This window comes from Amphibalanus amphitrite, unplaced genomic scaffold (genome assembly GCF_019059575.1).
Source record: "Amphibalanus amphitrite isolate SeventyFive unplaced genomic scaffold, NRLGWU_Aamphi_draft 000998F_arrow, whole genome shotgun sequence".
In the NCBI taxonomy this organism is placed as follows: Eukaryota; Metazoa; Arthropoda; class Thecostraca; order Balanomorpha; family Balanidae; genus Amphibalanus; species Amphibalanus amphitrite.
In genome coordinates this window covers 45,031-68,720 of record NW_024882492.1, presented here as the reverse complement: position 1 = coordinate 68,720, position 23,690 = coordinate 45,031, and the positions used below count along the sequence as shown (strand labels likewise).

The window sequence follows — 23,690 nt, the reverse complement described above, 5'->3', positions numbered from 1 at the left end:
GATCATATAGCGCTAGATCACTTCCTGTGTGGTCTGAGCGATCTTAAGCTTCAAGAGAAGCTGCACAATGACCACACTGTGCTGTCGCTTCAAAAAGCGGAGGAAGTCGTCCAGAGACTTTGGGAAAAGGACCTCACTCTCGCCGTTATGCGGGCGTCCGCTGGTCATGACACGACGGTGGCAATATCGGCTAAAGAAACGCAACCCATTGAGGGTGGACAGGCACCAGATATTCTGACTATCCTTGGAGAACTCCGGAGTGAGTTGAATGAAATGAAAGTCCAGGTGACCGAGCACTGCAAACCAACCGACAGTAAACGAGGCGTTTGCTACCTGTGTGGCGATACCGCCCATTTCAAACGCGATTGTCCGCGGTTTTCAAACCGACAGAAACGGACAACACGGTCCGTTGCCCCGAGGGCAGCACCGAGCGCGATTCCGCCCGGTATTCCCTGCCAGGGTTGCGGAAGGCACGGCCACGCGCTTCACGAATGCTGGAGAACGCCAGTCGCAGCAGGGGGCATCGCTCCCTCGAGCCCCGCACGCGATAATTCTGGCGCTGTTGGGAACACTACAGCAGTGCCTGGTCAAGAAGCAAGCCCCAAACGCGCTTCAGTGATCAAAATCGAGGTCGAAGGACGCAGTGTATGGGCCCTCGTTGATTCCGGAGCCGATGCGTCAATGATTGGACAAGAATTCGCCCGAGCGGCTGTACAGAAAGGAGCGTCCCACAAAGGAAATTTTGGAACAATAACGCAGGCAAACGGGCAGAAAATACAGGTCAACACACAAGCAGAAGTGTCGTTCTCGATACAAACCTCGCAGTTCATCCAGCCTATGTTGGTCATTCCAGGCTTGATCTACCAGGTCGTTCTCGGCCGAGACTTCTGCTGCCAGCACAAAACAGTGCTAGATGACAGGGCAGGGGTTTTCAGAGTGGGGAACGTCGAGATTCCTTTACCAACATATTCTGAGTTACGACCGCTACGAGCAAGGGTGGTCACTTGTGCCTCAGTCACCATTCCCGCTAGGTCTCAGACCCTCGTTCAGGCCGAGGTCGAGATCCCAGATGGAGGCGTTAAAATCACTAAAGAAGCGACTTGGGAGGGTGTTCTAGAACCTCATTCAGTTGAGAGCAGCCAAGAGTGGAGGGTCCCTCGTTTAGTTACAGAAGTGACGAGCGAGGCAACCGTGCCGATTCAGGTCGCCAACATCGGGGGCAAAGCAGTAACGATCCCTCCAGGCACAGAAATCGGTACACTGTACTCCATTCAAGAAAATGGCAAGGGTATGTACGACGTCCCGAGCTCTTCAGCGGCTTCAGCTGAACTCAGTGCAGGGACGCTCGATGATCTCTTAAGCGAACTCAAACTCGAGTCTACTGCCCTTCCAGAGAGTGGCAAGACCTTGCTAGCACAACTTGTGTCACGATACCAGGATATCTTCAGCACGGGAGAGTCCGACATTGGAAAAACAAAGCTTCTACAACATCACATCGAAACTGGAGGCGCGGCTCCGATCCGACAAAGGCCACGACGGATCCCAATGAAACTAAGAGAAGAGGTGGAAAGACAAAAGGAAAAGATGTTGAAAGAGGGAATAATCGAGGAGAGTTCCAGCCCTTGGTGCTCACCCATCGTTCTGGCCAAGAAAAAAGACGGCAGTTTCAGATTCTGCGTCGATCTTCGAGCAGTGAACTCTGTCACCCAAAGTCTGCCAGTCCCTCTCCCGAGGGTGGACGACAGCCTCGACAGCCTCGCGGGGGCAAGCCTGTTCTCCACCCTCGACATGGCCTCAGGCTACTGGCAGGTTGATGTCGCTGAAAAAGACCGAGAGAAAACCGCTTTCAGCACGGGAAAAGGCCTGCACCACTTCCGGTCCATGCCTTTCGGCCTCAAGAACGCTGGAGCCACGTTCCAACGACTGATGGAACTAGTGCTGGCTGGAATGGACTCAAAAAGCTGCCTGGTGTACATAGACGACATTATTGTCTTCGGAAAGGATCAAGACGATCATCTCAAGAACCTGGAGGAGGTCTTCCAAAGGATCAGGACAGCAGGGATGAAACTAAAGCCAAGGAAGTGCTGTCTAGCCCGCGACGAGGTAGTATTCCTCGGACACAAGGTGGGGAAGAGCGGTGTGGAGCCAGACCCAGCAAACATAGAGAAGGTGCGTCACTGGCCTCGACCACAGAAAGCCGAAGAGCTGAAGAGTTTTCTAGGGCTCGCAGGATACTACTCGCGATTCGTGCCCAACTATTCTGACCTCGTGCGACCCATCAGAGAAGCTGCTGAGAAAAAGGGTACTGTAGAATGGACTGAAGAGCTGGTGGAAAGCTTTGAAAGCACTAAAACGAAGCTGACGTCGGCGCCAATCCTCACCCTGCCAACCTGCAAGGGCGAGTTCAAGGTTGCAACCGACGCCTCCAATACTGCAGTCGGAGCGGTGTTGACGGAGACCATCGACGGCGATGAGAGGGTGATCGCCTACGCCAGCAAGGTGCTCAACAAGAGTGAACGTCGATGGCCGACGTATGATAAAGAACTTTGGGCAATTGTATGGGCTATTAGACATTTTCGCCCATATTTGGCTGCCACAACGTTCACGGTGATGACGGACCACAAACCGCTCAAGAACATTCCCCGCTCGATCAATGTCGACGGAGACGCCACGGGACGACGTGGCAGATGGGCTGTCGAGCTGAGTACGTATGACTTTAATGTGCTGTACCGAAAGGGCAGTGATAATGGAAATGCTGATGCCCTGTCCAGGCCAGTAGTCGACCAGAAGGAGGAGGAAGTCAACGAACTCATGGCCACGACCCGTGACGAAGCCATGAAGGGAATGGACGTCGAAAGCTTACGGCGTGAGCAAGAGCTCGATCCGGTCTTCGGTGAGGTCCAAAAGTGGCTAAAAGCAGGTCACCTCCCTCCAAGGAAGGAATTGAGAAAAAGAAACAAGAATCTGCGTACGATGGCTCGGTTGTTCGACCATCTGACAATGGAGCAGGGTGTCGTGAAGCTACAGCGTCGTGTCGAGGGAAAGGAACCGGTGTTACTCCTCCCTCGAACGTACCGCGACGTTGTATTGAAAATGCTGCATGATGATGAGACCGCTGGGCACTTGGGAACCGCTCGAACGCTCGAAAAAGTAGAAACGAGGTTCTTCTGGCCGGGAATGTCGAAAGACGTCTCGCACTACTGCGAATCCTGCGAGGTCTGCCAGCGCCGAGGTCGCCCGACACCAAAGATGCAGGCTGCGCTGCGAACAGACAGCTACTCGAGGCCATTCGAAAGGGTGGCCATCGATATCACTGGAATGCCCATGTCTGCGCGTGGAAACAGGTACGCTCTGGTAGCAATGGACTACTTTACCAAATACGTCTTCACCTATGCCATGCCGAACCAGACCGCTGAGACCGTGTCCGAGTGTCTCCTCGACATGGTACTGAGACAAGGAGTGCCAGAACGACTCCACAGCGATCAAGGGCGGCAGTTTGAGTCTGCAGTCTTTCAGTCCCTTTGCAAGCGCCTTGGCATAGAAAAGACTCGGACTTCACCGTACCGGCCGGAGAGCGATGGCATGGTAGAGCGATTTAACCGCACGCTCAAAGACATGACCTCAAAATTCATCCAGCCACTTGGATCAGACTGGGACGATCACTTGGCATCTCTGACATTTGCTTACAACACGTCCAAACACTCGGTAACAGGGTTCACACCGTTTTTCTTGGTACATGGACGCGAAGCTCGATTGCCAGTCGACGAGCTGTTCGGTGCAAGCCGCGACCTGTCAATGGTCGATACCTATGTCGACAACAAGCTTCGTCAACTCAGGGTTGCCTACGCAAAGGTACGTGAAAATATCAATGAGGCCGCTTCCGATATGACAGAAGCACGGAGCGAGTCATCACGAGAGATTTCATACCTTCCAGGTCAAAAAGTGTGGGTTAGAGATCATACTGCCAACGTTGGAGGCCAGCAGAAGCTGGCGCTCTACTACAAAGGTCCAGCGACGGTGGTGCAAAAACAGGGTACCGTTGAAGAAGGTGTCACTTACAGGATCAGAATGCCGGGAGGAAAAGAGACAAACGTACACCACAACCACCTGAAGCCTTTAAAAGCGAGAGAGACGCACGTCCCAGATGCTCCTCCGGCGATCCGAAGCGCCAGCAAGGGGCAGTCCGACCAAAACAAGCAAACTGAGAGCAAAGAACCGAGCATGGTGTTAGAAGCGGACAGCTCGTTTCCGACCTTCGCGTGGATACCTGAGGAGACAGCCAGCGCACAACAACCAGGACAAACTTCGAGTCCATATGTCACACGATACGGGAGGGTATCCCGGCCTCCGTTAAGGTACCCCGATCTGTGAATACGCTTGTGAGTGATTGCATTTAATGTCATTGTCAATCCTTCAGCATCTCTGTGCAATTTGCCGTAGTAATATTCATAAACATACACACGTCAGACTTGTTCGGTTGTGTGTGACCAAAGTGTGCGACATGTTCTGAGCTAATGTGTCATCGGCAGGCCTGAACCTCGAGGGAGTGAAGCGCGAGTTGGCGTCCCAGCGCTGAGGTGCAGATGCGGCGCTCGATTTTCGACGCTGTCGCCGGCGCAGACGTCACCAGTACCAGATGTCGCCAGCGCAGACGTCACCAGAGCGGACGTCACCAGCACGAACGTCGCGAGAGCAGACGTCACCGACTACAACGCCGCAGACCGAGCAGCTGATGCCACGGCTGCAGCTGATCGCGGCCTTGCCGGTGGTCGAAGCAGCCGTTTCATCGCGGTGCTTTACAGTGCAGAGAACAAGAGACATTTTATTTAGGGGGGAGGTGTGTTAGGATGTGTTAGTGCACTGTGTGCCCGGTGCCACCTCTCGGCGCACTGCTGGGCGCGCCACTGCGGACCGCCTCCCGCTGGGCGCGCCGCTGCCACCGGCGGCGCGGGGTCACGGCCGCAGCCGGGGGCGGCGGTCATTCTGGACCTGGGGCTCGCCACGCGTGCTGCTGCTGCTGCTGCTGCTGCTGGTGCAATACCTGTATTGAGCACCAATACACGACTGGTGGATACGCTGCCTGTGGCCTAACATTCACAAACATGCGGCTCTGTGTGTACGATGTTTCGCCTATGTCTCACGTGACCTGCTACTCAATATACCTAATGTTGAATGCTAGAACGGCTTCGTATCTGGCCTGTAACTGACCTCATGGCTTCATTTGTGTTTCAGTATAATATTTGCAGACATTTGTGGCTTCACTGCGCTTTCTGATCAATGCACAGCAGAGGAGTTGGTCAGACTTCTGAACGAACTGTTCGCCAGGTAAGCACTGGACGTGTGTGCGTGTAGTGTGTAGTCCGACATAAAAAGGCTAAGATGGAATAAGCACTACTGTGAGATGATGTTTTTCGTACTCCAGCGTAGATGGGTAGCCATACGGCTTCCACGGTTGACAGTGATGACATCAGGTCATCTTTTGCAAGCTCGTTAAAGACAACACCTAAGAATAAGCACTACTATTATTCATACGTTAAGACCAATTTGAGTGTTGTCAATATGTGGAAACTATTTTGACCATTAAACGGTTTCTTTTTAACCGTTTATATCGTGCATTTTCATGTATGTTTTTGCATTTCCATATTTTCAGTGCATTATTATATCGCATAGCGTCTTCTATTTTCATCACATCATGACTTCGGAGACTGCATGTGACATACGCCTTCCAGGTAAAAATGTAGCTAATCATTTCATTATTTCCCTCATGGACTCCTATTTAGTGAGAGACCCTTGGAGTCCATTATCCCTCAGGTTGTCCCCTCCCCACTGCTGTTGCCAGCTCTGATCGTCTGTACGCGCCTTCAGACACGTCCACTGACCTTCCGTTTGACCTCAGGTTCGACCGGCTGGCGGCTGAGCACAACTGTCTGAGGATAAAGCTGCTCGGTGATTGCTACTACTGTGTGTCCGGCCTGCCCGAGCCGCGGCCCGATCACGCGCACTGCTGCGTGGAAATGGGACTCGACATGATCGAAGCCATTGCGTGAGTACCCCGTGATAGAGGTGGGGAAGGGGCTGAAAACGCGCACTGCTGCCTAGAGATTGGACTCAAACTGATAAAAGATATGACATGAGTATTCTGATAAACGTGGAAAGGATGCGGACGAGAGCCATGTATCTGAGATGTGTTCAGAGTGGTTTTTGATGTAAATGTCCTGAGATGTTACTCAAAATCAGCCGATAATTGACATCTGATATGCTGCCTCAGAACCATTCACATCTCCCGAGACAGCAGGTTCTTGGAAAGACCCATTTACAGGCTAGAGTTGTATATTCCAAGATGAAATACGATCGGCTTACCTGAGCTGTGGTGCCGTATCTCGCACTGCTCGATTAGCTAAGTAGTGACGAGGAATTTCTGTTGTCGACCTGTAATCACCTTCCTCGCCCACTAGCTCCTGTAACGTCGGGCCAAAACATGGCGCGGTTATGGTCCATTTCGATGCGGCTGACTGCTGGCGTGACGAAATCGACCCGCTAGAGGTGGCGGGGTGGTTTCCGCGTCAGCCTCTGAGAGTGTTTTATGAAGGCGCCATGAGCTCGAAGGGTCAACGGTCAATCATTCACCGGCGCCGCGGGCGTCACGGATCAGGGCAGCTGGGGTCACAGGGGTCAGTTCACTGAGAGACCCGCGAGCTGCAGCGGGCGACGCCTTGTGGGACTGCTGTGGAGCGCAGTCTACTGGCCGAGAGTAACTCAAGTGACAGTTTGATTGTCATCTAGGTTGTAAGGATTATCGAATAGCAATTGCAGTCAGTAGAGAAAGACATCACCAGATCATTATAATCATCATCACTCAATACCATCGTGTTCATCGTAAGGCCATCACCGTAGCGTGATGACTGGCTCAATGAAAAGATGCTAGTGGCATATCATGAGAACTAGAGACTGAGCTGTGGCTTCGAGAAGCCATTATGCCCGGATGTGGTGGTGTAATCGAGGGCATTGCCACAGCAGATTCTTTTAGCCAGGAATGATGGAGGCTTTCTGACGGTCGCATGCACAGAGGCGCACTCGGTGTGCCCTGGATATCAGGTCTGCAGTGACATAGGTAACATCGGGGAAGCACACCACGCTGACGTGTGTAGATTTTGGAATTCAATGTCATTAGAAACGCTGGGCGCCTATGTGTAAACGTCTGTGATGTTGTTCTTTTTTATCATGTTTTTTACTTTTTTATTATTCATACCTAGCTGCATATTTTCATGTGATTTTATGCTCATCACTGTCATTTAGCGTTTTTATTACTATTGACTTCGTCTGTAACTGGGTGCTATGGCCTGTAGACGATCTACTTAATACAATACAATACAATACCATACAATACAAAGACACAAGGAAACGGTAATCGTTGGCACAAGAGTGCAGTTTTCTTCCTCTTATGGAATTATTTCGTCATTCCCTTTAATGTATTGTGTCTATTCCGCAGCTTATGATGGAATGCTTTCAAACGCATTGCACTGAAGTAGGTAATAATCGTCGATGTCATCATATTTTTTTTAGAACTATTTATTACCATTTTTAAAAAGTTTTACGCAAGTCGTGCCCGTAGGCCTATGTATGACGGAAATATTTTAAATATTTATCGGTAAATATCTACCTAAGCAGATCACTACCCTAGGGCTTTTGACCAAAGTACCCTTCCTAATGCATTGCCAACACAAAGCCTTTCCATCTCACTAACAAAGTTATGCAATGCGCATAATGTCTTTGTAATTGTTTGCCTACCAAGTAACATTTCTCTTGCTTCAGCCCAGAGCACTAGTGAATAGATGCAAACGATAGTGACATCAAACGATGTCAAAAAGGCACATTCGCTTTGATGGTATTAATTCTGCGGTTGCTAGGGTATTTCATTCCTCGATATATTTGCAGAAGGTGAAGTGTTATGGTCGGATCTCATCTCAGGTGAGAGCTGCCGAAACAATGGCTATATCTCGGCCCTTCGATCCGGCTATATCGGCACTTCAATCCTAGCCTGCTTAGAAACTGCAGCTGAGCGTGAGGCTTACGACCATATGTCAGGTCAACGTCAGTATACATAAAGGCCAAAGAAGTGTTTTTAGAATTAACTGAGTCTTAGTAGGCCACCAGCAGACGGATAGTTTCTAACATTGCACAGCCACAAACAATCAACTAAATGACAGCTTCTACATGGGAATAGGTAAGGCTAGGCGCAATGGTCCGATATAATATTTTCAGCACTAATAAAAAATACTTTCCATTTTCGTCTGTGCCGCACTACAGATTTTAGTGTCGATCCTGCGGTTCTTTCGAACCACTCTCCAAATGATGCTGGCTCGCCAGTCGCTGCCGAACCTGCAGCCACCGCCCATTCCCCATTCACCCCATTATCTATTCATCGAGTGGCGCTGGGCCGAGGCTCGCCCCCTGGCAGTTAGACCGGTCTGCAGAGGCTAACTGCAGACAACTGCCGAGCGCAGCTGCCTGGCACGACACCTGGTTATGCAGTGCCAGGGGAATGGACTTCGCACTTGCACCGAGCAACGTCGGATTGTGTTCGAATCATCAATATCCATGAGGGTGGTTGGGGTATGAATTCAGTTTGCTTGCATACTGCCATATTTGTTTTAGATGTAACAAACTTATCAAACTTCTTGTTTTACCATAGATATTCCTGCAACCTACATGTACAATGCATATGCATTAGTTCGGCGGATTTCCTAGAAGGTAGGCAGGCATCCTTCTCAGCTATATGTAGCGTAAACCAGCCTGTTCCAGCGAGCTGCCCTCCTCGAGTGCTCGCGAGACATCCGGGCCCAGCTCGTGCGAACGCTGTCGTCTTCTGTCCAAACAGCGGCCGCTGACGTCACCGTCATTGTTAGCACGTGACTCGCCGGGCCAGTGACGTCACAAACGTCCCCGGAGATTGTCCGTGCGATGCTCACAGCCTGAGCTGCGTTCGAGATGTTTTATTACGGATTGGGCCACCCACGCATAGATATTACTCACGTCACCATTGGTGAATTAGCAAAGTTCGTAAAGTACCGTGCTTAATAATTTGCCTGTGTAACTATTGTGACGAACGAACATTCAACTTGGTCAACTGGCGGTCCGAAATATACATCAGAAACTCTGCCGGCACTCTGCCAAACTAGAGCCCCCCCCCACACCCCCCACACCCGTCACCACGTCACGCGCGGTCACCGCAGCCCATTGCTGTCGGGACTCGGGGCCATATGTCGGCGGGCCGCTGCACTGTGGCCAGTGACTGTGACATTGGTCAAACTGTAACCTAATGGGACGCCATGGCCGACACTTTGGTCAGAAGCTAACTCCATGGGCCGCCCCAGTCGACCGAAACGCACATTACTCAGCTGTCAGCAAAGTGAATGTGAGCGACGGGCTCATTTGGTTCATTGTGGTCATTCGTCTATGGTTTGTGGCTTTTTAAGCGATTTACAGATTTAGTTTGCTTCATAAACTACAATCGTTCATTTAAGATCTCCCTCCCCCTCACTCTCTCTCTCTCTCTCTCTCTCTCTCTCTCTCTCTCTCTCTCTCTCTCTCTCTCTCTCTCTCTCTCTCTCTCTCTCTCTCTCTCTCTCTCTCTCTCTCTCTCTCTCGTCTCCATTTGCTGTCATTACTGACAATGCCGCGTGTTCTCTTTTTTCAGTCTCGTTCGTGAGGTGACGGGTGTGAATGTGGATATGCGGGTCGGAATCCACACGGGCCGCGTCCACTGCGGCGTCCTGGGACTCAGGAAGTGGCAGTTTGACGTCTGGTCCAACGACGTGACTCTGGCCAACTACATGGAGTCCAGCGGCATACCGGGGTAAGTCACACCATGGGGTCCAGCGGCATACCGGGGTAAGTCACATCATGGGGTCCAGCGACATAACGGGGTAAGTCCCATCATGGGGTCTAGCAGCATACCATGGTAAGTCGCACCATGGAGTCCGGTGGCATCATATTGCGATTTATCATCACGAAAGAAGCAAATGCTCCTATCAAGTTTAGCAAGAGCCCATCGATCCATATATTTAAGCTTCTCGGAAAGCCACACATTTGGCCCAACATTCTTCAGTACGTATCAAACAATATTGGAAATATCTGGGACATCTCTTCTCTAAACAGTGACAGACACTCACAGCACATGAAATTATCGATTATTTACTCGTAGCCTCAGTGCAAACTGTGTCTGGTATGCTTGAAAATTATTGGTGAAATGATCAAATGTTAACCCTATTCCTGGCGGGCTCCGCCGGGACAAGAAACTGGCGGGGGGGGGGGGCCGATTCGGCCCCCCCCTGAGATCTCGAGAACGAAGCAAGATAGCGACAAGCGGTAAACGGCATCGGATACGCATGGACAAGGTCTACAATTTTTACTAAGGTCATTTTCAGGTCAGGTCAAAGATGACGTCACAGGAGTCGAAAAAGTCAAAATGGCGGCGCTAGATATGGAGAGAGTTTTTCTCGAATAACTTTCGAATTAGTCAAGATAGGAACAAACTAAGGGCATCATCGTGATCCTCTCGTCAATCCGCATCGAATGATATATATGTTGACCTCGAAAGGTCAAGGTCAAAGGTTGACCTCAGGTCACGTGACCTCGAGGTCATCATGTATATCATTCGATGCGTCTTGACGAGCTGAACACAATGAGACCATCCACGCGTCTGTAGCTTGTTCCTGTACGGAGTTATTGGCCAAAAACCTTTGGTGACCTTTGATGACGTCACATGACCTCACAGCTGCCCAACAGCAAAACAGACCTCAAGGTAGTGAAGGTTGATCGTATATGAAGTCATGTATGGTATATGGGGCCATTCCGACCCGTTTTAGTGGTAAAAACAGGGAGTTGATTTTTCCCCCATTGACTTATAATGGGGAGGTCGCGAAATTGACCTGACCTTAGGTCACCGATATCAAAATTCCGAGATATACAAATTGCACATACTGGTACCCTAACTAAAGCCTGAAGAGAAGAAATTGATCGGTCAAAAACTCTAGCTCTGGCGTGATTGCAAACTTTTCTGAGGTAGGGTCACCAAACCGCCTCTGGTGACCTGACCTGAGGTCAGATCAACTCAAAATTTTCAGACATGTTGCGTAGAAGCCTTATAGGAAAAGTCAGAAAATTTGAGCTTCCTAACTCAACGCGTTTGGGAGATATAACCAAAAAACCTCAGGGGGGGGGGCTCCTGAGGCCCCCCCCCCCCGCCAGGAATAGGGTTAAGCCACTTTACCGCCAGTAAGTCGATAAAACCCTTCTAACTTTCTCTGAGCTATCGTGTTACGGCGGGCTCTTCACTACTGAAATGGTTTCAACGCCGAGCAATATAAATTTATCGTGGTTGAGCTATGTGTAGGAATTAGCCAAGTCTATGATGTATTGTGTAAGAAAAATATGAATATTCGCTCAAATTAAATGCACATATAATGAATGAAATACATCTTCATATGTCAAGCATTGTCACCATTTCCCACCGTAGGGCCTTGTTCCCACCGTCACCGCTGCCACCACCGCCGCGGTTTCCGCGCGCCTCTCTCTCCCCTCCCCCCCTCCCCCACCCACCATACCCCGGCCGTCTCGCAAACTGTCCTGACCGAGCAGCTAAGGTCAGATAACAGTGTGGCGACTGTCGCCCGCGACTTGATGTATGAGCTCCGCTGATTGGTTGTCGGGGGGGGGGGAGAGGTCAGACGGCCGAGGCGGCGGGCGCGTGTGTGGCCACGACGGAGCGACCAGGGGGCATGCAGTTCACTGTGAGGCCTTAAAAGCCGAGATAAGGGAATCGGCGATCGAAAAAATAAGTAAACTGCATGCGATTTTTTCTAAGACGAAGCATTATAAAGCCTAGACTATCAATATCAACCTCAAGTAATTGGAATGATATCTTATGCAGAAAAGGCTGGCAACTGCATGTCAGCTCTCGATATTCTGTCATTATTAACCCGCGCCCCGTAGGGGGGGCCGAAACGGCCCCCCCTGTCCTTTTCGGTCGATATCTCCTAAACGGCTGGAGATATCGCCACCAAACTTTCAGGACCCCTCCGGGCATCAATTTTACACATTGTGACCAAATATTTTTCTAGAGGCTATGATAGGTTGGCCACAAATGACGTCAGAGTGACGTCATGTTCTGTCATTTTCGACCGAAAAAAGACCTTCGCGAGAAGACCTGTCAGGACTACAGCTTTGAAGATACAGAAAAATGATCAAGACATAAAAGGTGTAGAATTGACAGGGCTACAAAACTGCTATCTCGAATTTTTGAAATTCTTGAGTTTTGACCCCCAAAAATCAAAAAACATGTTTTTAGATATATTCTCCAAAAAATCCAAAAAGTTTTTTGAGTTTCGAAAAAACCGGAAAATATGTGATAGTGCCTACCGTCTTCTATCTACATACCAAATTTCAGATCGATACCTCGCTTTTTGGCCAAGTTATAGCGAAAAAATTGTTCAAAAATGATGACGTCAAATTTTCAAACTCAATTTTTGGCAATTCTAGAACTCGTAGAGCAAAACGAAGACCACCATTAGACTCCCCGTGACGAGCTGCATCGAATCGATACCCATTTTATGCAAAATATCATTTTTGAAATTTGACCTAATTTGACCTGACCTTGACCTGACCTTCACAAAAACGTGACCTAGGCTGGCCCCAAAGGCTCCCTAACCCACATAATCGCATTTGTCATGTAAAATGGACCATAAAACATGCATCACACGACACATTCATATTGTGACCCCCGGTGACCTGACCTCGCTGTGACCTGACCTGGTATCAGTGACCTCAGATAGCAAAGTATATGTTTGACGAACAATGCACCATCGATGGTTTTCAATAAATTACCAATTTACTCGCTTTCACAGCACATTTCTTGAATTGCCTGTGAACGGTGAAAATCTGACCTTTGACCTGACCTGTGACGTCATCGGTTTGACCTAGGTCAATGAAATTTGGTCACAAGGTAGTTCCCGGGTGGGGCTATCGAACGCCGTTTGAATTTTGAAAATCGGCCGGTAACTTTCCGAGATCTTAGGGGGGGGTCGAAACGCCCCCCCCCCCCCCCTACGGGTGGTAGGGTCCGCCGGTAGCCCTACGGGGCGCGGGTTAAGACTCAGGCAGACGTCCACGAAATGGCAGAAGCATGACTGGCTTTCAACCGATCCCACAGCGCACTTGAAAGTCATTATGGACGTTTCAAACGTCTTACCTCCGTCATCAGCAATCAAGCTCCTCGATTTTTAATTAATCTGATATTTGAGTCGTTGCAATGCTGAATCACCGCGAACTTAACACGAGTAGCTGTAGTGGCCGGAGAGTTCCACCAGTTTCATGTAGCCTTCCAGCAGCATCACTCTGCAGGATATGGCGACAGTCGGCACAGGTCTTACTCAGAACAGGATAAATTGGTCGGTTGATTCCCGATGCCCGGCCGGCGCTGTAATTGAATCGTTCGCTGAACGCGATCTAATTGGCGTCTACATTGGAGTGTTTGGGTGTTTCTGCGAACCTGAAAACGGCACGTCAATAACGCGCCCTTACACCCTTGGGTGAACAAGGCACGGGCCACGTGGTCCGATGTGGAATTGGGGGACTGACGTGCAGCTAGTGACAGCGTTGTCATCTGCGGTAGAGTAACGTTGATCTTTGTGAATTATGCCTATAGTTCGTTTTTTTTTTCAAAAGGACGCTGGCTCCAAGTATGTTTTTCGAACAACCACGTGTTTTAGCGAGCAAAACGGGCAAAAACTGAACCTGAGAAACTCGAACGTCGCCTTATTTTAACATGTGAATTATTCCCGATAAATTCCATGCTTGCGTTTTGGAACTATAGTCTGTTTTTCGTATCTTCTACCTTCACTCAAAGACGGTAAACTCTCTTATCACGTGCTCCAGCGAACATCTAATTAAATCAACACTGGTGCAAAGTCAATTTTTATCTCGAACGCAAGATCGAACGTCTGTCCCCTTGGCCTATCCCGTTAATCAAAATGCGATGTTCTTTATCAAGTGAAATGCATTTGCATAAAAAACGTGACATCATATTTTAATTCTGGCAAAATTATCCCTTTCTAATTTCATTATGTTTTCAAACAACAGAAGGGCAATGGCCTTGGTCTCAGACAAGACAAAATGATCGTAACGTTTTCTTTCAACGTTTCAAAGCAAAAGAAATGTGGTTTAGGTGACTGAAATAAGGCGGTGAAGAAGGAGCACAACCAACGAATATCGTCAGAATAAAGAACTTACTTCCTTGGATACCAGAAAGAAAAGTGTTGAAGGCGCGGAGAAACACCGTCGGTGGTGGCACAGCTCAACTCCGTCATGCTTTCAGCGCAATATAATACGAAAAATGCATACGTGGGTGTTATTGTTGTTATTACCTGCAATTGTGTATCATAGTATAAGCCCTAAGGCGTTGGTGATTGCCAGCGGTCACTCAAAAGGTCATGTCAGATGATAAAGATCACCAGCAGCTTTCGACAATACCTAATAGCTGCTAGAACTTAAGATGTTTCGACGGCGCTGTAGTTCAATCGGTTGACAAGGTTTGGTCAGATTTGTCCAAACATGTTGAGCTCGGGAGTTTTTTTTTAATTAATTACCTTCAGCGGCCTTCACTATTAGTATTGACCTCAGCAAAATGCGGTATATACCTACCTACTATATAGGTACGTATACTGCTGAAAGTAATTGTTGAGAGCTATCGATTCTTGCCCGTGTCTTCGCACCTTTCTTACTTTTCGGGATGATCGCGTGAGGCAGATAGGAAAATAATAAGATGAAGCAAATCTGCCTGGGGACCCCCCAAGCGGGCGTGGGCTAGGATAATTTTGTTATTCGTCGGTGTAAAAGTTATCGCAACGAATAAAGCAAAACATAAATTAAGCATTTGAAAAAATATAGGTAACACATTTAGTTTCTTTTACCCAATGACAAGGAAGTGCTAGCTTTAAACTATTCTTTAAATGTTCTCAGCAAAAATTCCTTGTGTATAGGTCGGTAGTCAGTACCAATGAACCGTGGTAGCGATAATACAAGCGATACTCTAGCTTAAAGGTTTCTTTTCCGATTTGAACTGCGCAGCGAAGGCGAACTCCAACACGAGCAACAAACTCCTGCAATGAGTGGTGGGCCATGCGGCCAAGATTTGAAAACTATACCCTAAAAACGTGCTGGAGGAACAAAACATCTTTGAGTGAAGGTAGAAGATACGAAAAACAGACTATAGACATGAGAACAGTGGTGACGTCATGCTGTGGAACTTGCATTGCAATGCATAGGTAACTATTAAGGAAAGAATTGCTTACTTGATTCGGGCCTCGGTAAGTGTTACGTTTAGTGTGAGGTGATCGGGCAAAAAAGAGAATGTTGGATGAGATACACCTTTTTATTAAAATAAAATTACTCAACGGACGATCGGAACAACTGAGCAACCGCTTCAGGTAGGTAATATATGCGACGGCCACGGTAAGCCAGCGCTCACGATACACAATATAAGGTAGGTACGCGGCGGCCACGGTAAACCAGCGCTGGACGATGTGTAACAAAGGTAGGTATAGTCTGACCTGCAGCGAGCAAGTCTCGACCGGCGGCCGTCGGCGCACGATGCCAACTGCCCCGAGCCGAGCCGAGCGACCCGAGGTCACTGCCGGTCACGTGACCGCGCCCCGGGCCCTCACGCATGCGCCGCCGCTCCGCACCCGCGCGCGCGCTGGCCGGCGCCGGCCGGCCGCGATCGGCCCCGCAAGCAAGCAATCCTAACATAACTCCCCTCTCGAAAATAGCTCCTATTTTCGAAAACGATCAAAACACGGCAAAAAAGAACAGACACCTCCGACGCGACACCACACACTTACGAACACACCTTGTCACCGAATGTCCATGCTTCACTCAACACGCATCGCCCCCGAACCTCAGCCAGACCGGCAGCAGCTCGCTCAGCTTCCGGTAGCCGCACTGGTTCAGGTGTACGCCGTCGTCCTTAAACCACATCCCGAACTCCGAACGCACCGAGTGCCGGCCGAATTTCTTCTTGGTCAGACTGCGGCCCAGAGTGGTCATTGATGCTCCTTCCGTTTGGTCCACCGTCCTCTTCGTCGCCCTCTCCATGTGGTAGGAGGCGGTGCGCTCCCACGCGATGCCGTCGACGTGAGCGCACAGCCGCGGCAGAGGACCCAAGATGATAATCATCTTTGGTCCCTTCTCCTTCAGGACGTCGAGAAGCTGCCGAATGTCCCGACTCATCTGCTCCAAGACTTCTCCGTCGATGAAGCCGACCCCAGTCGACCGCCGGTGCACATCGTTACCGGACAGCCACAATATGACTGCCCCTTTCTCTAGATTGAACGTAGAAGTCGCGTGCTCCCACGGTTTTAGGTCTTCCTTGAGGCGCTCCTGCGTCGAGGCCCACGTTGCCCCTCCACGGGCGCGGTTGATCAATAGGTCTCCGGGATATCTGGAGAGCAGCTGGGAGTCTCTCGCCACAGAATCCCTCAGGAGGAGATGCACCGCTGGTTGGCGACGGTGGTGAGACCGACTCCGTCGGTCGGCACCAGCTGATGGGTCCTCGGCGGGAGGTTCGACGCCGCTCGCCTGTTGCAGCCAGGTGCGGGCCTCCTCCAGGTCCTCAGCGTTCATCAGGAGGTGGGCCATTCTGGAGACAGAATGTGACGTCTGGTAATTACGTGATAACGAACACTCGGTTACACACAGCTAATATAAAACACAACATGATAAAAGCACAAAGTTGGTGGGGTTGGTTGGTGACACCGTGGTGAATGGCGAGTGCTGTGAAAAATGTCGGTAAAGATGAATCGTGCTACTAGTCTCCGTATGACTAGTTTGATGAGACGTCAAATTAGTCAGGCTCAATGTTGTGGCGGTACAGTCTGCTGACGGATCGTTGTGGTCCCGTTTCCATCATCTGACGGCAGCTCTTCCAGGTGTCAGTCTGGTATGCCGTTTCCCTGCTTGGGAACTGAGTGTCACAGCCACCAGTTGTCACGGCCGGTTTTTGTCCGGTTGCAGGTAGGTGTTGTGCAAGACTCTGTCCGGTGATGTCTTCCACAGATCCTTCAAGTACGTCACGTAGCTTCCTCTTTTTCCTACTTTCATGGTGAGGAGGGAAGAGGGCGGCATCATCATTCAGGTTGGTGGAGTATCCAATGGCCGGTGTGCCAATGGAGCGGTCTCCTCCACCATGTTCAGAGGTGGGTTGGAGGGCGGTATCCTCCACATTCGATGTCGGTTTCGGTGGTTTGGTTGCTGTTTCTTCGATGACAGCATCGCTCCGCGTCTCGGATTTGGGTGGCTGGCTGATTTCAAGCTTCCGTTTCGGCATCATCATCTGGTGAGTGGACCGGTTGGCAGAGCTGGCTACTGGTTGGCAGTACAACTCCTGCACAAGATTCGTCTTGCACCGCTGTGCGGTGTCGTTACAGGAGGGTTCGGTCACTGGGAGGCCGTCTCGGTTCACAGCTTCTTGGTCTGAGACCTCCATCAGGTTGAGGCTACACATGTCATCACTTCTGCGACTGTGGAATGTGTGGTGGGTCGGCACATCATCAGGTCGGTATCCTGATGTGGTGGTAAGTGATGGTCGTTGCGTGGTGGCACTCCCCACGTAGTCAGGTCGGTATCCTGACGACGCGGTAAATGGTGGTGGCAGATTCGGTGCCTCAGGTGCAGGCCTTGTCGGTTGGTGCTGGGTCGGATGGTGAAGCGATGTGTGGTGAGGCTCCCCACAGGACGAACATGGATGGCTCATACAGGACCGAACCCTGTGAGGGCCCAGGCACTGGTAGCAAACACCAGTTTTGCCCACTGTCCTCCATCGGTCGTCGACTGTCATGGCTCTGTATGCCAGGCATTGGTTCAGTCCATGCTGTCCTCGGCCACACGCTTCACAGGTCCAGGCCTTCGACCGTTTCTCGACTTTCTGCCGCTGTATGTTCAGGGCCGAAGTGGTGGCTGGCGATGGGGTAGAGGATGCTGAACTGGTGGTCGATGGTGTAGACCGAGCGGATTCACGTAGGGTGACCTCCTTCTCCAGGAATGCCAGGAAGTCCTCATAGCTGGACTTCTCTTGTCGAACCCAGTCCAGCCTCCAGCTTTCAGGAACCTTGTCCTTCATCACAGGCAAGAGGAAGTTGGAGAAGCTCTCGGTAGTCACACCGAGAACGAGGAGAGCTCTTGTATGAGCTGACAGATGATCTATTAGGCACCGCATGCCTTTCAGATCACTGCTGTTATGGACGGTAGGTGCATCGAGGATCTGTTTCATGGGTTCTCCTTTTCGACATCTGCCCTTTGGAACCGCTTTCGGAGGATGTCGACAGCGGCGAGGTATCCATCCCCCGAGACGGGAATTCCATCGATAGCTTTCTCGGCTGCACCACTCAGGTGAGACTTCAGTGCGACAAATTTTTGAACATTGGCGTAGCGGCTGTTACAGTGGATGGACACAGAGAACAGTTCCCAGAACGCTCTCCACTTCATCAGATCTCCGTTGAAGGTAGGTATCTTGACAACGAGTGAGGACCGGAGGTCGCTACTCAGGCTGACGTCAGGTTCAGGCGCTCCGGCCTGCGTCGCTCCCCCCGTCGCTCCCTCGAGTCGGGCCAGCAGACGAGACGCCATAAATATCTCCTCAGACAGCATTTCACTGTGTGGGGATTCATCGGGATGGCCTTCTTTGTCTAGAAGAATTTGAACAGCCTTCAAATCGTCTCGCAGTTCATTCAGTTGTTGAACTTTGTATGCCAGGTAATCCGGGTCGATATCCCCGGTACTTTTATCCCGATAGGCTTTTGTATCATTTACAGTTTTAGTAATTTTCGTTCTCAATTTGGTCCTAAGTTTAACCCGATCGTCCATTTTAAACCTCTGGTTTATGTCCTGATTTAACCACAAGTGCTCATCCGGCCCCGGAGGACTATGTTACGTTTAGTGTGAGGTGATCGGGCAAAAAAGAGAATGTTGGATGAGATACACCTTTTTATTAAAATAAAATTACTCAACGGACGATCGGAACAACTGAGCAACCGCTTCAGGTAGGTAATATATGCGACGGCCACGGTAAGCCAGCGCTCACGATACACAATATAAGGTAGGTACGCGGCGGCCACGGTAAACCAGCGCTGGACGATGTGTAACAAAGGTAGGTATAGTCTGACCTGCAGCGAGCAAGTCTCGACCGGCGGCCGTCGGCGCACGATGCCAACTGCCCCGAGCCGAGCCGAGCGACCCGAGGTCACTGCCGGTCACGTGACCGCGCCCCGGGCCCTCACGCATGCGCCGCCGCTCCGCACCCGCGCGCGCGCTGGCCGGCGCCGGCCGGCCGCGATCGGCCCCGCAAGCAAGCAATCCTAACAGTAAGAGCAAAAAACGAAGTTTTTCCCAAATTCGTTGGCAATGAATGCTTTCGTACGGACATTGGGTGCCAGCTGCCACCAGTGACGTCATCATAGTACGCTCATTTTTGAAGTCACAATTTCCACATATTTACCGAGCACAATTTGAAATCGATCATTTTTTCGGCAAGAAATTCTTAGCCAGACGCTGAAGTTGCCAAAACTCACGTGAGAGTTTCGATAATGAACTTTGAGCCAGCGTCCTTTTGAAAAAAACGAACTATAGGAATTCTCATAAAATGGTTATGTATTCCATCATCTGCGTGAATGAATTTGCTCGAATATGGATGAACAATCATTGATTGCAAAGATGTAAGAAAGGTGCTTTACTCATGGGTGATTGCAACTTATAATTTTGTTTCCATGTCAAACGTCTCTTCAACTCGTATGCCACTGACAAATGCAATATATTATAAATTCTTTGAACGTTTACCTTCTTGTCCAGAATTATAAGTTCCAAGTAAACAGCAGGTTGGAAAGAAAGCCGCTGTGTATTTCCACCCCAGCCGCTGCGCTCCATCAGCCCGGCGGACGCTGCAGCGTTCCGTGCCTGTGAGGTAGGCTGACCCGCCGTACTGTTATGCTCGGCGGGCTAGTCTACCCTCTCAGAGCCGAGCGCCGCGCCGTCAAAATTACTTTACCACTCCGCGTCGTCCGCCCCGTTTCGGATGGAAAAGGTACTCGTAGAATGGGCCAGCGTCGTATAGTCATCAGAAAAGTGGTCGTCAGCGATCGTGCAGCACAGATGAGCCAATTTAGCACGATGGTGCTCTTCAAACAGCATGCCAGCAGAATAAGAATGCAGTCCCCTGTTGCTATTATCGCCGGACATGTCGACACTCTGAAATGAATAGGCGGAATAGGAGACACAATGGCTGCAAACTGTTCACGCTCCGACCCTGCGAACTCATTACGCTACGTTGTTAATTGTTGAACCATGTCCACTGTCCTTTTGTTTTAATAATTTGTTTATCGTCAAACATTTGCTTAAGAAAGGCCAGTTGCTTTCACCGCTTGCACTAACGTTTACGTTGTCAATCATTTCGTTTCGAAATCTCCCATTTGACCTCCTCTTCCGTTTTTCAGACGAATCCACATTACCAAAGAGACGCTGGACTGTCTGAACGGGGCTTACAGCGTGGAGCCGGGCAACGGGCGGCAGCGTGACGCCTACCTGCGTCAGCACAGTGTCGAAACGTTCCTCATCATCGCCGACGAGGCCAACCGATACCAAACGGTGAGATACCTATCAATACTAATTGATGCCAGACGGTGGATGGACCTATCGATATTCACCGATAACAGACGGGAGATAGTTTTCCTACCAACCGATACAATATGGTTAGATACCTATCGATGCCCACCGTAATCAGACGGTGATATAACAACCAACCGATACCAAACGATGAAATACCAATAAACGATACCAAAAAGTGAGAAGTTAGGTGATAGCACAATACGGAAAGAATGTCGAAACTGGGTGGCCTAAAGATTTTTCGATGATCGGCTTCCTGGCACAATATTCGTCGAATGTGAGGAATGCGTGATTGACACCATTCCATCCATGATTCAAACTGTGCTGCAAGTTTGTTGGAAGTCCCATAGAATGCAATTTTCCATTATAGTTCGGCATTTTCCTTTCAAATGTCTTTCTTACTAGCATTTTTCAAGACCTCGCAAGACAGTGACGTGATGTGCCGGAATTACATCATTTATATACACTGATATTTGCCACAAATCAAAGATGAAAATAGCTTGAGTCGCAATTTGTAGCTTATTGATGAACGGTCAATATCATATTGCGAAGCATTCAGCGATTTATTGGATAACTTTGACGAAGGGTACTAGATGACATGACTTATGAGTGCTGAAATGGCAAAACGGTGATGTATGGTGGCTCTGGCAGGGGACATCGTGAGGAATTGGATTAAAGGAAAGATACAGCACAGCAGTGATTGGATAGCATTGTCGAATCCGTCATTGCGTGACTTCACTCTGCTCGTTTGGACGGAGCGGTGTATTTCGAGAAATAGTTGACTGTGCTGAGGCCCCTTGAATCACTGTAGGTATGAAGGTTTGACTAAATTACACACAACTCCCTCTTTATTTCACAGCGCACAGCTTCCCCCAAAAAGATGAAAAGGCGATTGTTGTCTTGTTGTAAACGAAGATACAACAGGAAGGCTTTTAGTCCCCTGTTTGTGGTGGTGTAAAGCGCCGTTGTCGAAGGTTTTTGCCTTGTTTATGCACACTCTTGTTCATTCAGCAAAACCCGAAACTCCCACTGACCACTAATAAATCAGACCGCCATCTCAGACACCTAGGCTATCACAAAGTATTACTTGGTGGTGTACCTTGAATCACCATATTGCATTCAATATAGTGATCATATGAAACTTAACTTTTTGAACTTATATCATAGATTTCTATCGAAACTGATTCCTTGGATCATCTCCGTCCCTGCTTTACAAATGTTATGCAACTGTTTGAGTGCTTAGGCCATTTCAACAACAAACGCGTATCATGAAGCTAAAAAAAAATGGTACTGAATCGAGTCAATGAACACCTTAACCAATGAACTAAATTTGTATGTTTAAAATTACATAAGCAAGTCTGGAATGCGTCTCAAAGGTGACAAAACCGTATTTTACCGTTAACTTCTCTGTCAAAATGAATTGCTAGCCTGGGTGTACGAATAAAAAAGAAAGAAAAAAGAATGAAGACATCTTGTGTTTCTTTTGAGCAAAAGTAATACCATATTTCCACCTACTTTATGCAGTCTTATAAGAAACACAGATTAAAATGTGCTACCTCTTAGCAGCTACCTGGAAGCCATGCCAATCTCATCCCATCTGTGGAATTGATACATTTTAAGACTGAGGAAGAGAGACAAACTCATTCAGGACATGTTTCGATGAGTTTACGAAACTCATCGCCCTAAAGTGGACTACCAGGAAATGGTCGTAATCCCGTCTCTCTCGCGCCGGGTCTGCGGCCGACACGGCGTCGATATTTCGTCACGGAGACATCGTTCTGCTACCGGGAGCGGATCGACCCGGAACGCTACATGTAGTTGGCGCGGGGCAGCCGCCCGCGGCCTTCTGCTGAGAGATGGTCGGCATACATCATCACCCTCCGCGGCCCGGCCGCTCTGCCTCAGCAGCAGCACATTTCCCAGCTCTGCCTCAGCACCAACACATCTCCCAGCTCTGCCTCAATAGCCACACATCTCCCAGCTTTGCCTCAGCACCAACACATCTCCCAGCTCTGCCTCAATAGCCACATATCTTCCAGCTCTCCCTCAACAGCCACATATCTCTGAGCTGTGCCTCAACAGCCACATATCTCTGAGCTGTGTCTCAGCATCAACACAACATCAGCTTTTATACATCAGAACGCAACCCAGCTCTGCCTCATAACATGCACCTTGCCAGCTCCTCAGAACACGTCTTCTAGTTCTGTCTAGCACCTAAAGAAGACATCTATCTACCCCTTCCCCAGCTCCGTCGATTACCCTCCCTCTTTCCCAGCCCTACCAGCCCCTTTCCCAGCCCCAGTGAGCGACACTTTTTCTCCGAAGCTTATCACCATAGTTCGCTGTTTGCTGCTACAAAAAGGCATCTCCCCGGATCCTTTCTTGCCCAGGAAGCCAACCGCATCCACACCAGAGGTCGGTCGCACCCTGGAAACACTTCTGGTCCGCGCGCGAGCGGCCCATGTTCCCCGCGGCGCTGCTTCTTATTAGGCATTGGCTGAGAGACGCTCTATGAATAAAACAGGCGCTCTTGGGGACGTTTGGAGAGTGGCCCATCGGGTGGCAGGGTCTGCCAGCATTCGCGGCAAAACGTGCCGCAGCCCGAGCGGCGGGATTAGGCAGACACGTCGGCACCGAGTCTGCTAGAGACTCGCGATGAATATTATATTCAGATGTCCTGGGGACGACACTGAGTTCTTAGAAACTGCTAAATTTGTTCTAAGGCTGTGTACATATTCATTATTTGCCAGAAGCAGTTTTTACTCTGCGTTTAACACCTAATCTGGGAGCTGGTATTCCCAAGAACATCAGGCGTGATGACGTGAAGATTCAAAGCCTTTAACCCTATTAGTGGCAGGCTCCTGGCTACCCCTATTAGTGGCAGGGGGGGAGCTGTTTACGACCCCCCTCGATATCTCGAGATCTAACGGGCCGATTTTCAAAATTCAAACGGCATTCGATCTCGCTCAACGTGATCTACA

The 23,690-nt window shown here is 49.6% G+C and overlaps 1 protein-coding gene across 1 annotated transcript in view; it reads left to right on the top strand.

Moving 5' to 3' along the window:
• LOC122369012 (adenylate cyclase type 5-like) overlaps positions 1–23,690 on the top strand; it is a gene marked incomplete at its 3' end in the record, with an annotated part of 74,980 nt that overhangs the window by 14,866 nt on the left and 36,424 nt on the right. The window contains exons 4-7 of the mRNA XM_043343368.1: positions 5,233–5,325; positions 5,897–6,043; positions 9,698–9,856; positions 20,541–20,691. Coding sequence (XP_043199303.1) covers positions 5,233–5,325; positions 5,897–6,043; positions 9,698–9,856; positions 20,541–20,691 — 550 coding nt within the window. The remainder of the gene's footprint in view (positions 1–5,232; positions 5,326–5,896; positions 6,044–9,697; positions 9,857–20,540; positions 20,692–23,690) is intronic.